The sequence below is a fragment of the Bufo bufo genome, chromosome 8 (genome assembly GCF_905171765.1).
Source record: "Bufo bufo chromosome 8, aBufBuf1.1, whole genome shotgun sequence".
NCBI classification, from domain to species: domain Eukaryota; kingdom Metazoa; phylum Chordata; class Amphibia; order Anura; family Bufonidae; genus Bufo; species Bufo bufo.
The window spans coordinates 184,531,160-184,544,270 of record NC_053396.1 but is presented as its reverse complement, the minus strand read 5'-3'; the positions used below and the strand labels follow the sequence as shown (position 1 = coordinate 184,544,270).

Below are 13,111 nucleotides of genomic sequence, written 5' to 3'. Positions count from 1 at the left end.
TCTCTTCGGAAGGTATTCGATGTGCCGGCTCGTGCTGCCTCTGCTGCGAAGCTCCTTATGTCCATCAGACAGGGTTCACGATCCGTAGCTGAATACGCCATTGAGTTTCGTACCCTGGCAGCAGAGGTGGGCTGGAATAATGAGGCTCTGGTCGCTGCTTTCTCTCATGGTCTCTCGGATGCCTTGAAGGATGAGGTTGCAGCTAAGGACCTACCAGTGGAGCTCGAGTCTCTTATTTCTTTCCTGATTTTGATTGACACCAGACTCAGGGAGAGACCTTCCTTTAAGGAGAGCCTGCGGAGGTTTTCTAACAGATTGGCGCCTACGTTTGCTGTCCCACCCGTGCCTCCCTCTCCTCCCACGCCTCCTGGGGATGACTTGTCTGGGGGTGAACCCATGCAGCTGGGGTTTGCTCGCCTGTCCGAGGGGGAGAGGGTACTCCGGAGACGCGAGGGCCGATGCATGTACTGTGGTCTCGGTGGGCATTTTCGGTTGGCATGTCCGAACCGTCCGGGAAACGCTCGCACCTGAGATCCTGTCGGGGGCAGATCTTGGGTGGAGTCTCCTCGTCCCCGGTTTCCCGTGTTGACAAACCACTGATCACTGTTGTCCTCTCCTGGGTCGGGGGCTCGGTGACGACCCAGGTGTTGGTGGACTCTGGTGCTGGTGGTTTGTTTATTGATAATGTGTTCGCTGCCGCCAATTCCATTCCTCTGCAGGCTCGAGGTTCCCCACTGGCTCTTGAGGCGATAGACGGCAGACCCCTTCTGCCGCCACACGTGACTCATGAGACCCTTCCAGTGGGGATAGCCATTGGTGCCGTTCACAGAGAGTCGGTCGGCCTCCAGGTTATTTCGTCTCCACACTACTCGGTGGTCTTGGGGTACCCCTGGCTCCGGAAGCATAATCCGACTTTCGATTGGAGATCGGCCGAGATCCTCTCGTGGTCACCGCAGTGTGGGGCTAGTTGCATCTATGGGTCTGTCAAGTTGCTGTGTACTTCCTCGGACTCTCTGTTGCCTCCTGAATACGAGGAGTACCGGGATGTATTCGATAAGGTGCGCGCGGTTGCCCTACCTCCGCACCGCCCATACGATTGTGCCATAGAGTTACAATCTGGTGCCGTTCCTCCTCGTGGCAAAGTCTATCCACTGTCGGTAGCGGAGAATGAGGCCATGGAGGAGTACGTGAGGGAGGCGCTTTCACGCGGACACATTCGCAAATCCTCGTCCCCGGCAGGGGCTGGATTTTTCTTTGTGAAAAAGAAGGGCGGTGAGTTGAGGCCTTGCATCGATTACAGGGGTCTCAATCGCATCACGATCAAGAACGCTTACCCGATACCCTTGATTTCCGAGCTGTTCGATCGCCTTAAAGGGGCCACGGTCTTTACCAAACTCGACCTAAAGGGCGGCATATAACCTGGTAAGGATCAAGGCGGGCGATGAGTGGAAGACCGCGTTTAACACCAGGACCGGTCATTATGAATCCTTGGTTATGCCCTTTGGGTTGTGCAATGCGCCCGCAGTCTTTCAGGAATTCATCAACGATGTTTTCCGTGACCTGTTGCAGCAGTGTGTGGTGGTCTATTTGGATGACATCTTGGTATATTCTGAATCCATGGAGGCCCACATTCTGGATGTCAGACGAGTGTTGCAACGGTTACGAGAGAACAAGCTGTTCGGTAAGCTTGAGAAATGCGAATTTCACCGATCCCAGGTAACCTTCTTAGGTTACATCATTTCCGCTGAGGGGTTCTCCATGGATCCTGAGAAGGTTTCGGCTGTCTTACAGTGGCCCCAGCCCAGTGGTCTTCGTTCCCTGCAGCGCTTTTTGGGCTTCGCCAATTATTATCGGAAGTTCATCAGGGACTTTTCCATGCTAGCCAAGCCTCTCACGGATCTGACCAGGAAGGGCTGTAATTCCCAGGTCTGGCCGCTCGAGGCCATCCGAGCTTTTGAGGCTCTAAAGTCCGCCTTTGTGTCGGCTCCGATTCTGTCGCATCCCAACCCTGGGTTGCCCTTTGTCCTCGAGGTGGACGCGTCTGAGACGGGAGTAGGCGCCCTTCTGTCTCAGCGTGGAACACCAGAGGGTCCTCTGCTTCCTTGTGGGTTTTACTCCCGGAAACTGTCTTCCGCGGAGTGCAACTATCAGATTGGTGACAGGGAGTTATTGGCCATCGTGCAGGCCCTTAAAGAATGGAGGCACTTGCTCGAGGGTTCGGTGGTTCCGGTCCTCATCCTGACGGACCACAAGAATCTGACCTACCTTTCTGAGGCCAAGAGATTGACACCACGTCAGGCCAGATGGGCTCTGTTCTTGTCACGTTTTAATTACGTGGTCTCCTACCTACCCGGTTCCAAGAACATCAGGGCGGATGCCTTATCACGGCAGTACTCCGAGCTGTCCAGGGAGGAGTCGATTCCGACTTCGGTCATACCTCCGAATCAGATCTTGGCCGCCATTCGCACCAGCCTGACCTCTCCCCTGGGTGAGCAGATTTTGGCGGCTCAATCTGGTGCTCCCTCTGGGAGACCCAACGGCAGATGTTTTGTGCCTGAGGAGTTGCGCACTCGGTTGTTGCGAACCTACCATAACTCCAAGACCGCGGGGCATCCTGGAAAGAATCAGCTGTCCTGGGCTGTTTCACGTCTGTTCTGGTGGCCTTCCCTACGTTCCGACATCGCCGCATATGTAGCGGCATGCTCCGTTTGTGCCCAGAGTAAGTCCCCTCGGCACCTTCCGTTGGGCCTTCTGCAACCCATAGCCACCGGGGAGCGCCCATGGTCACACCTGGGGATGGATTTCATTGTGGACCTCCCTGCATCCCGAGGCCATACGGTCATTCTCATGATTGTGGATCGGTTTTCCAAAATGTGCCACTGTGTTCCTCTCAAGAAGTTACCCTCTGCACAAGAGTTGGCCACGATTTTTGCCAGGGAGGTCTTCCGGTTGCACGGTTTGCCCAAGGAGATTGTGTCAGATCGGGGGAGTCAGTTTGTGTCCAGGTTCTGGCGCGCCTTTTGCTCCCAGTTGGGGATTCATCTCTCCTTCTCCTCGGCCTACCACCCTCAGTCCAATGGGGCCGCAGAACGATCCAATCAGGCCTTGGAGCAATTCCTTCGTTGCTATGTCTCCGATCACCAAGACAATTGGGTTGACCTCCTGCCTTGGGCTGAGTTTGCCAGGAACACGGCGGTGAACTCTTCCTCTGGGACGTCTCCCCTCATGGCCAATTATGGGTTCCAACCTGCCGTGTTACCGGAGGTATTCTCTCCCCAGGATATTCCGGCTGTGGAGGATCACCTTTCCGTCCTACGTGCTTCTTGGGTACTGATCCAGAAGTCCCTTGAGGTCTCTGCGCAGCGCCAGAGACTCCAGGCTGATTGCAGACGAGCGCCTGCTCCTTCCTACCAGGTCGGAGACCGTGTATGGTTGTCCACCCGCAACCTCAACCTTCGAGTGCCCACTCCCAAGCTGGCGCCTCGCTTTGTTGGTCCCTTCCGAGTGCTTCGCAGGGTAAACCCGGTAGCCTATGCCCTTGCGCTTCCTCCTGGCATGCGGATCTCCAACGTGTTTCATGTCTCCCTGTTGAAGCCACTGGTGTGTAATCGTTTCACTTCCTCGGTTCCTCGGCCTCGTCCGGTCCAAGTGGGTAATCGTGAGGAGTATGAGGTGAGCAATATCCTGGACTCACGCCTGGTCCGCGGTCGGGTGCAGTTTTTGGTCCATTGGCGTGGTTATGGTCCAGAGGAGCGTTCCTGGGTTCCCTCCGCAGATGTCCATGCTCCTGCCTTGCTCCGAGCCTTCCACGCACGCTTCCCTCAGAAACCGTTCTTTACTCCGCGGAGGAGGGGCCCTTGAGGGGGAGGTACTGTCATGGTCTTACCTTCTTGCTGTTCTCCTTCGTTTGACATGTGCTGGCGGCCATCTTGGTTTCTTGTAGCCTCCCACCCTGCGGCTCCTCCTTTCCACTGGGAGGAGCTGGATGCCTAGCTCATATATATAGGAGGTCTGTGGCTTCAGTTCCTTGCTTGGTCCTCCTGTGTTCACATGCTTCTAGACTGCTGCTGCTTCTGGTTCCTGATCCTGGTTTCGTCCGACTACCCTGCTGGTTCCTGATCCTGCTTTCGTCCGACTACCCTGCTGGTTCCTGATCCTGGTTTCGTCCGACTACCCTGCTGGTTCCTGATCCTGGCTTCGTCTGACTACCCTGCTGGTTCCTGATCCTGGCTTCCTCTGACTACCCTTCTGGTTCCTGACCTCTGGCTTCGCAAAGACTCTGCTTCGGTTTCGCCATCCGTTTGGACTTTTGCTTTACAGCTTTATTTTCAATAAAGCCTTCCTATTTTCACTTATCCCTTGTTGTACGTCTGGTTCATGGTTCCGTGACAACTCTCTCCCCTTCAGTCTGTCCTAAATGCTGCAGCCAGGCTCATCTATCCATCCAACCGCTACACTGATGCTACTAGCCTGTGCCAGTCACTTCACTGGTTGCCCAGCCACCACAGAATATAATTCAAACTTCTAACCCTCACCCACAAAGCTCTCCGCAGTGCTGCACCTCCATACATCTCCTCCCTCATCTCCATCTACCACCCTACTCGTGCTCTCTGTTCTGTTAGTGACCTAAGATTAATAACCTCCATAATTCGTACCTCTCACTCCCGTCTTCAAGACTTTTCTCGAGCTGCAACTACTCTCTGGAATACTCTGCCCTGAAATACTAGGTCAATCCACAACTTCTCCACCTTCAAACGTGCCTTAAAAACACATCTTTTCAGGCAGGCTTATCAAGCTACCTAAACTGACTATTCCCCGACTAAACCTCCCCCCACCAACACCTCTGGCCTAAACTCAATCCTCTAGTAATCCCAAACCCTAAGCAGATCGTCCGGCACCACTCCTGTCAGTTCAATAATGGCTCAAATCCTACTTATCACAATCAACTACCTTATGTGTCACCCCCAATTTTTTCATAGATTGTAAGCTGTTGTGAGCAGGGCCCTGACTCCTAGTGTTTCAGTTGCATATTATCCAGTTATTTTTGTTTTGTATAAGAACCCTGAGAACTTGTAAAGCTCTGCGAAATATTGTGGCGCTATATAAATATTTTTTTTTATTATTATTATTATTACATATGTAATACAATCCCATAAAGGTAATACAGGGAGTGCAGAATTATTAGGCAAATGAGTATTTTGACCACATCATCCTCTTTATGCATGTTGTCTTACTCCAAGCTGTATAGGCTCGAAAGCCTACTACCAATTAAGCATATTAGGTGATGTGCATCTCTGTAATGAGAAGGGGTGTGGTCTAATGACATCAACACCCTATATCAGGTGTGCATAATTATTAGGCAACTTCCTTTCCTTTGGCAAAATGGGTCAAAAGAAGGACTTGACAGGCTCAGAAAAGTCAAAAATAGTGAGATATCTTGCAGAGGGATAACAATATAACAAAACAATAACAAACATAGGTGCACTCTGCAGTCTCACTAATTCTCAAACTGATTTTAAAATTGAGAGATTAGTCAACATGTCCTACGGTGTAGAACATGTCTAAGCCCGGACACCACGACAAGGTTTCTCAAGTAGCCCGGGACCCTACACTCTCCTACCTGAGCCATATGGGCGATACCAGGAGCCAGTGGGCAAATTACAGGAGCATAAGGCCGACTCGCAAACAACTCACCAGTTACCTCCAGCATGTGGCCATGCTTGCAATGGGAGGAGGGAGGAGTCTGTGAGTCCCACTCAAGACTTGCTGATATAGCCCAGGCTTCACAGGTGCACCTAAATGTGACCTGTAGATGGAAAACAGGCACATTTAAATAGGAGTTTATACACCTCCAGGAATCTATATATACAAACTAAGAAGACAGGTTGGCATTAGCAGGAGCTGCTCAAACCCACATGCAGTTGTGCATATATATATAGGGGAGCAGATCCTGCACTTGTGGCCCGTTGCTAATGGCAATCCCCAGCAAAATGCATACAATGGAGGATGCCCGCGGCGAACCACAAGTACCACAATAGACATCCTACACAAGGTAACAAGTGTGGATGTGATAATTAATATAACAATATAACAAAACAATAACAAACATAGGTGCACTCTGCAGTCTCACTAATTCTCAAACTGATTTTAAAATTGAGAGATTAGTCAACATGTCCTACGGTGTAGAACATGTCTAAGCCCGGACACCACGACAAGGTTTCTCAAGTAGCCCGGGACCCTACACTCTCCTACCTGAGCCATATGGGCGATACCAGGAGCCAGTGGGCAAATTACAGGAGCATAAGGCCGACTCGCAAACAACTCACCAGTTACCTCCAGCATGTGGCCATGCTTGCAATGGGAGGAGGGAGGAGTCTGTGAGTCCCACTCAAGACTATATCAGCAAGTCTTGAGTGGGACTCACAGACTCCTCCCTCCTCCCATTGCAAGCATGGCCACATGCTGGAGGTAACTGGTGAGTTGTTTGCGAGTCGGCCTTATGCTCCTGTAATTTGCCCACTGGCTCCTGGTATCGCCCATATGGCTCAGGTAGGAGAGTGTAGGGTCCCGGGCTACTTGAGAAACCTTGTCGTGGTGTCCGGGCTTAGACATGTTCTACACCGTAGGACATGTTGACTAATCTCTCAATTTTAAAATCAGTTTGAGAATTAGTGAGACTGCAGAGTGCACCTATGTTTGTTATTGTTTTGTTATATTGTTATATTAATTATCACATCCACACTTGTTACCTTGTGTAGGATGTCTATTGTGGTACTTGTGGTTCGCCGCGGGCATCCTCCATTGTATGCATTTTGCTGGGGATTGCCATTAGCAACGGGCCACAAGTGCAGGATCTGCTCCCCTATATATATGCACAACTGCATGTGGATTTGAGCAGCTCCTGCTAATGCCAACCTGTCTTCTTAGTTTGTATATATAGATTCCTGGAGGTGTATAAACTCCTATTTAAATGTGCCTGTTTTCCATCTACAGGTCACATTTAGGTGCACCTGTGAAGCCTGGGCTATATCAGCAAGTCTTGAGTGGGACTCACAGACTCCTCCCTCCTCCCATTGCAAGCATGGCCACATGCTGGAGGTAACTGGTGAGTTGTTTGCGAGTCGGCCTTATGCTCCTGTAATTTGCCCACTGGCTCCTGGTATCGCCCATATGGCTCAGGTAGGAGAGTGTAGGGTCCCGGGCTACTTGAGAAACCTTGTCGTGGTGTCCGGGCTTAGACATGTTCTACACCGTAGGACATGTTGACTAATCTCTCAATTTTAAAATCAGTTTGAGAATTAGTGAGACTGCAGAGTGCACCTATGTTTGTTATTGTTTTGTTATATTGTTATATTAATTATCACATCCACACTTGTTACCTTGTGTAGGATGTCTATTGTGGTACTTGTGGTTCGCCGCGGGCATCCTCCATTGTATGCATTTTGCTGGGGATTGCCATTAGCAACGGGCCACAAGTGCAGGATCTGCTCCCCTATATATATGCACAACTGCATGTGGATTTGAGCAGCTCCTGCTAATGCCAACCTGTCTTCTTGGTTTGTATATATAGATTCCTGGAGGTGTATAAACTCCTATTTAAATGTGCCTGTTTTCCATCTACAGGTCACATTTAGGTGCACCTGTGAAGCCTGGGCTATATCAGCAAGTCTTGAGTGGGACTCACAGACTCCTCCCTCCTCCCATTGCAAGCATGGCCACATGCTGGAGGTAACTGGTGAGTTGTTTGCGAGTCGGCCTTATGCTCCTGTAATTTGCCCACTGGCTCCTGGTATCGCCCATATGGCTCAGGTAGGAGAGTGTAGGGTCCCGGGCTACTTGAGAAACCTTGTCGTGGTGTCCGGGCTTAGACATGTTCTACACCGTAGGACATGTTGACTAATCTCTCAATTTTAAAATCAGTTTGAGAATTAGTGAGACTGCAGAGTGCACCTATGTTTGTTATTGTTTTGTTATATTGTTATATTAATTATCACATCCACACTTGTTACCTTGTGTAGGATGTCTATTGTGGTACTTGTGGTTCGCCGCGGGCATCCTCCATTGTATGCATTTTGCTGGGGATTGCCATTAGCAACGGGCCACAAGTGCAGGATCTGCTCCCCTATATATATGCACAACTGCATGTGGGTTTGAGCAGCTCCTGCTAATGCCAACCTGTCTTCTTAGTTTGTATATCTTGCAGAGGGATGCAGCACTCTTAAAATTGCAAAGCTTCTGAAGCGTGAACATCGAACAATCAAGCGTTTCATTCAAAATAGTCAACAGGGTCGCAAGAAGCGTGTGGAAAAACCAAGGCGCAAAATAACTGCTCATGAACTGAGAAAAGTCAAGCGTGCAGCTGCCAAGATGCCACTTGCCACCAGTTTGGCCATATTTCAGAGCTGCAACATCGCTGGAGTGCCCAAAAGCACAAGGTGTGCAATACTCAGAGACATGGCCAAGGTAAGAAAGGCTGAAAGACGACCACCACTGAACAAGACACACAAGCTGAAACGTCAAGACTGGGCCAAGAAATATCTCAAGACTGATTTTTCTAAGGTTTTATGGACTGATGAAATGAGAGTGAGTCTTGATGGGCCAGATGGATGGGCCCGTGGCTGGATTGGTAAAGGGCAGAGAGCTCCAGTCCGACTCAGACGCCAGCAAGGTGGAGGTGGAGTACTGGTTTGGGCTGGTATCATCAAAGATGAGCTTGTGGGGCTTTTTCAGGTTGAGGATGGAGTCAAGCTCAACTCCCAGTCCTACTGCCAGTTTCTGGAAGACACCTTCTTCAAGCAGTGGTACAGGAAGAAGTCTGCATCCTTCAAGAAAAACATGATTTTCATGCAGGACAATGCTCCATCACACGCGTCCAAGTACTCCACAGCGTGGCTGGCAAGAAAGGGTATAAAAGAAGAAAATCTAATGACATGGCCTCCTTGTTCACCTGATCTGAACCCCATTGAGAACCTGTGGTCCATCATCAAATGAGAGATTTACAAGGAGGGAAAACAGTACACCTCTCTGAACAGTGTCTGGGAGGCTGTGGTTGCTGCTGCACGCAATGTTGATGGTGAACAGATCAAAACACTGACAGAATCCATGGATGGCAGGCTTTTGAGTGTCCTTGCAAAGAAAGGTGGCTATATTGGTCACTGATTTGTTTTTGTTTTGTTTTTGAATGTCAGAAATGTATATTTGTGAATGTTGAGATGTTATATTGGTTTCACTGGTAAAAATAAATAATTGAAATGGGTATATATTTGTTTTTTGTTAAGTTGCCTAATAATTATGCACAGTAATAGTCACCTGCACACACAGATATCCCCCTAAAATAGCTAAAACTAAAAACAAACTAAAAACTACTTCCAAAAATATTCAGCTTTGATATTAATGAGTTTTTTGGGTTCATTGAGAACATGGTTGTTGTTCAATAATAAAATTAATCCTCAAAAATACAACTTGCCTAATAATTCTGCACTCCCTGTACTAAATAGTTATAAAGGCTCAGATATCACATACAGACCGAGGACCTGGAGAGAGCACCGAACTCCGACACGCGTTTCGCTGACGCTGCACTTTCCTTCGCTTCGGGGGGCCCCATTATAGAGATAGGTGTGGGTCCCTGAAGAGGACCTATCTGACATTGGTGGCATATACTAGCAATATGACACCAGTGTCTCAGATGACACAACCTCTTTAACTTACCTGAACTTCTGCAATTGGCCATTTTGGTATTTTTTTTATTTACCCTACTTGCAACATACGCAGAAAGTGTTAGTTCCATATTTCCATTCTTTAAACTCAGATAAACTACATGAGGAAATTGATCAGATGATTGGAAAGACTCGGGAACCAAAGGTAGAGGATAGAAGCCGGATGCCATATATGAATGCTGTAATCCATGAGATCCAGAGGATAAGCGATGTCCTCCCCATGGGTTGTATCCGCTCCGCTACCACAGATGTGACCCTTCGTGGATACAAAATCCCCAAGGTAGACAATATGTTTGCTCTGAAACTTTGCCAAATACTAGCAAAACTATTGGCATCAATTTATTATGGTTTACATATTTCCTATTAGGCCTGATGCACATGGCAGAGCCTTGGCCCTATGGCTGGGTACTATGGAGACAATGGCACTTTATATGCCTCTGCATGGTGCCTCTGTTTGATACCATACGACAGAACAAATGTTTCTCAGGGAAAATATCTTTACAATGATTGCAACATACCATGACCATACCTCATGGATCTAGCCACATGGAGATAATGAAAAGGTCTATTGACTTCAATGGCTGCTATATGGTGGATCCATATGACACAGATCCATAAAACAGAACCCTACCAGTTCACATATTTTAAGAATACTTAAAGGTAAAAATAAAGCATGACCTTATTTTATGTTACCAGGACATGGACGTTTTGCCATTGCTGACTACTGTCTTACGAGATCCGTCACAATTTGAAACTCCTGGGAAATTTAACATACACCACTTTTTGGATGAAAATGGAAAGTTTAAGAAAAATAATGGATTTATGCCATTCGCAGCAGGTACAAAGGCACTGTAACTGTTTCACTACTTTTGATAGTAGAATTGATGGCATGGTGTAGTTTCTGAAATTCTACAGTGTCTAAAAATGTATTCAGTTTAGTAATGACAAATGATACTAAAGCCGGCCATACACATTAGATAAATGTTGGACTAACCCACTGTTGTATGGGGACCTGTCCCTAATCCCCTGACAGGAGATGTCATGCGAGATAACCTTTGGGCAGTTGGATTTCTCTCCTCTCCCTGTTCAGTACACATGCCCACATAGTTAAGTGAAGTGGGGATAGCAGATAGATAGAGGAACCATTTCCTGTGCTCCAGGAGCGTAGCTATTGGGGGTGCAGAGGTAGCAGACTCTACAGGGTCCAGGAGCCTAAGGGGGCCAAAAGACCATTGTTCCGCATAAGAAAGCACTGGTATTATAGAAAGTGAATACTGGGAGTGCTCTGTCAAAGATTTTACACTAGGGCCCAGAATGTTCAAGTTAGTCCTCTGGCTGGAGGAAAGAGGTTAGGGGTTGCTGTTTAAATTTTTGCCTCAGGCAGCACAGAGGCAATTAGCTTCCCTGCCCCTGGCCACAAAGCCCTGAGGGAAGGGTGGCCCAAGCTGAACTCTTGCACCAGGGCCCAGCTCTTTAGCTAGAGTCTTTAGCTACGCCCCTGCTGTGCTCGTGTCCTTACATAAGGCTATTCTGGAAATGAGATATGCAAGCTAGTCTCCCTTCCAAAAACAAAAAGGAAAACTAAGTGCCTCATGTGAAGAACCCACCTCTTTCTGGGTAACTACCCTCTAGCAGAGCCAGGTAAAGAAAAAAATTGCTTGGCTACCTGAGAGGCCTTGGTTGAGGCACTATTTCTTCCTATGGAGGGTGTTGAATATGCATGAGGAGAATTGTAAGGTAGCCAATGCTCCTGTGAATTTCAGAGAAACATATATGAAAAGCTAGTTTGAATATCTTTCCCAGAAATCTAAAGAGGCATTGCTTGGCCTAAAATTCTCCACACTATTACCATGTAGTATGCATACTAGGTGTTCTCTGTAATGAGAGAGAGCACCCCCTAGACATCGCAGATATATTGCCCAAAAACCTGATGCCACATTCTAGGCTCTCTTGCTCTCGCTCTGTTTCTAGAGCTTTTCCATAAAAATACGGTATATCTTAATATCTTTGGAGACCAGAGAGATTTATCTACTAAATTCCAACTTTCAGTGCAATTGAAGTATATTTGATTCAGGTAGAATCTATTTGGACCCAAACTCAAAATGAATATATAAAACATTATGTGGGTCATTTATCAAACTGGTGAAAAGTAGAACTGGCTTAATTGCCCATAGCAACCAGATTCCTCCTTTCATTTTCCAAAAGAGCTGTCCAAAATGAAAAGTGGAATCTAATTGGTTGCTATGGGCAAATAAGCAAGTTCTACCTTACACCAGTTTGATAAATGACCCCCTGTATTTTTGGATTTGCTTTGTATCAGTTTTCTACTTGTTTATATTGCACACTTTTATTTTCCAGGGAAGAGAGCATGTGTCGGTGAAGGTTTGGTCCACATGCAACTCTTTATCTTTTTCACTACTATCCTACAAAAGTTCACCCTGAAGTCAGTTGTAGACCCTAAGGATCTTGATGTTTCTCCAACAGAAAGTGGCATAGAAAATATACCACCATCTCACAAAGTTATCTTCATTCCTCGGGACTGAAACAAGTCTTGGCTCCCCTGTATTAATTGTCTTAAGACTACTTATCATATTATCTGTAATTATGTGTGAGTGGTCTACTTTATATAATCATGTGTGACTAGTAAATATATTACAAGATAGCTGTCAATGCTCAACAACCTGAATGCTGTAGATGGACTGGAGAATCTGGTGTAGTGGGAGTCCCTATTACTGGGGTCCAGATGGCATTAAACTGCATTGTTCTAAGCCAAAATGGTAGAGTACAGTATTTGATGATATAAGCAAGTGATCTAGAACAGGCATGGAAAAGGAAAAGGAGATACCCCTTTGGATTTGCTATGAGGCTACAATTGTTCATTATCAGTAGCCTCCAATACATTTCCAAGACATGTTTTAGTGATATTGTGCACATAAAATCATATATGATCTAAATGGTAAGAGGGTTGTCCCATAAAGACAAGTTATTCTCTAAATTAGCTGATCACCATGAATCTGGCTCTTTGGAGGCAATTGCCCTATATTTCCTTGTGGTTGAGAGACCCTCTTCATTCTAAGATAACAATGTCTTCTATAAGGAGAAAACATTTTGAGTAACAACCACTTCCACTTAGTGGACGTTGACAAGAGAGATAGAGAGAGACAGAGATAGAGCCTGGCCTACAATATTGTGTACACATACTCGGCATACTAGGTGATCTCCATACTGAGAATGAGAAAGTGTACCTCTTAGACAATGCATATATATTGTTCAGGAACACACATTTGTTTACTAGGCTCTCGCACTGTCTCTCTCACCTGAAAATAACCACCAAACATTCAGTTTCATGTGGATGCAACCTTTTTAAAAAATCCAGACCGACTCATGAACCAGTA

General features: G+C 47.2%; 1 protein-coding gene across 2 annotated transcripts in view; it reads left to right on the top strand.

Moving 5' to 3' along the window:
- The window catches only part of LOC121009530 (cytochrome P450 2A6-like), a 32,310-nt gene extending 19,828 nt beyond the window's left edge, over positions 1 to 12,482 (top strand). For both annotated transcript variants that reach the window (XM_040442731.1, XM_040442730.1), the window contains 3 exons: positions 9,809 to 9,996; positions 10,413 to 10,554; positions 12,075 to 12,482. In XM_040442731.1, coding sequence (XP_040298665.1) covers positions 9,809 to 9,996; positions 10,413 to 10,554; positions 12,075 to 12,259 — 515 coding nt within the window. In that variant the 3' untranslated portion in view covers positions 12,260 to 12,482. The remainder of the gene's footprint in view (positions 1 to 9,808; positions 9,997 to 10,412; positions 10,555 to 12,074) is intronic.
- Positions 12,483 to 13,111: the final 629 nt, after the last annotated feature.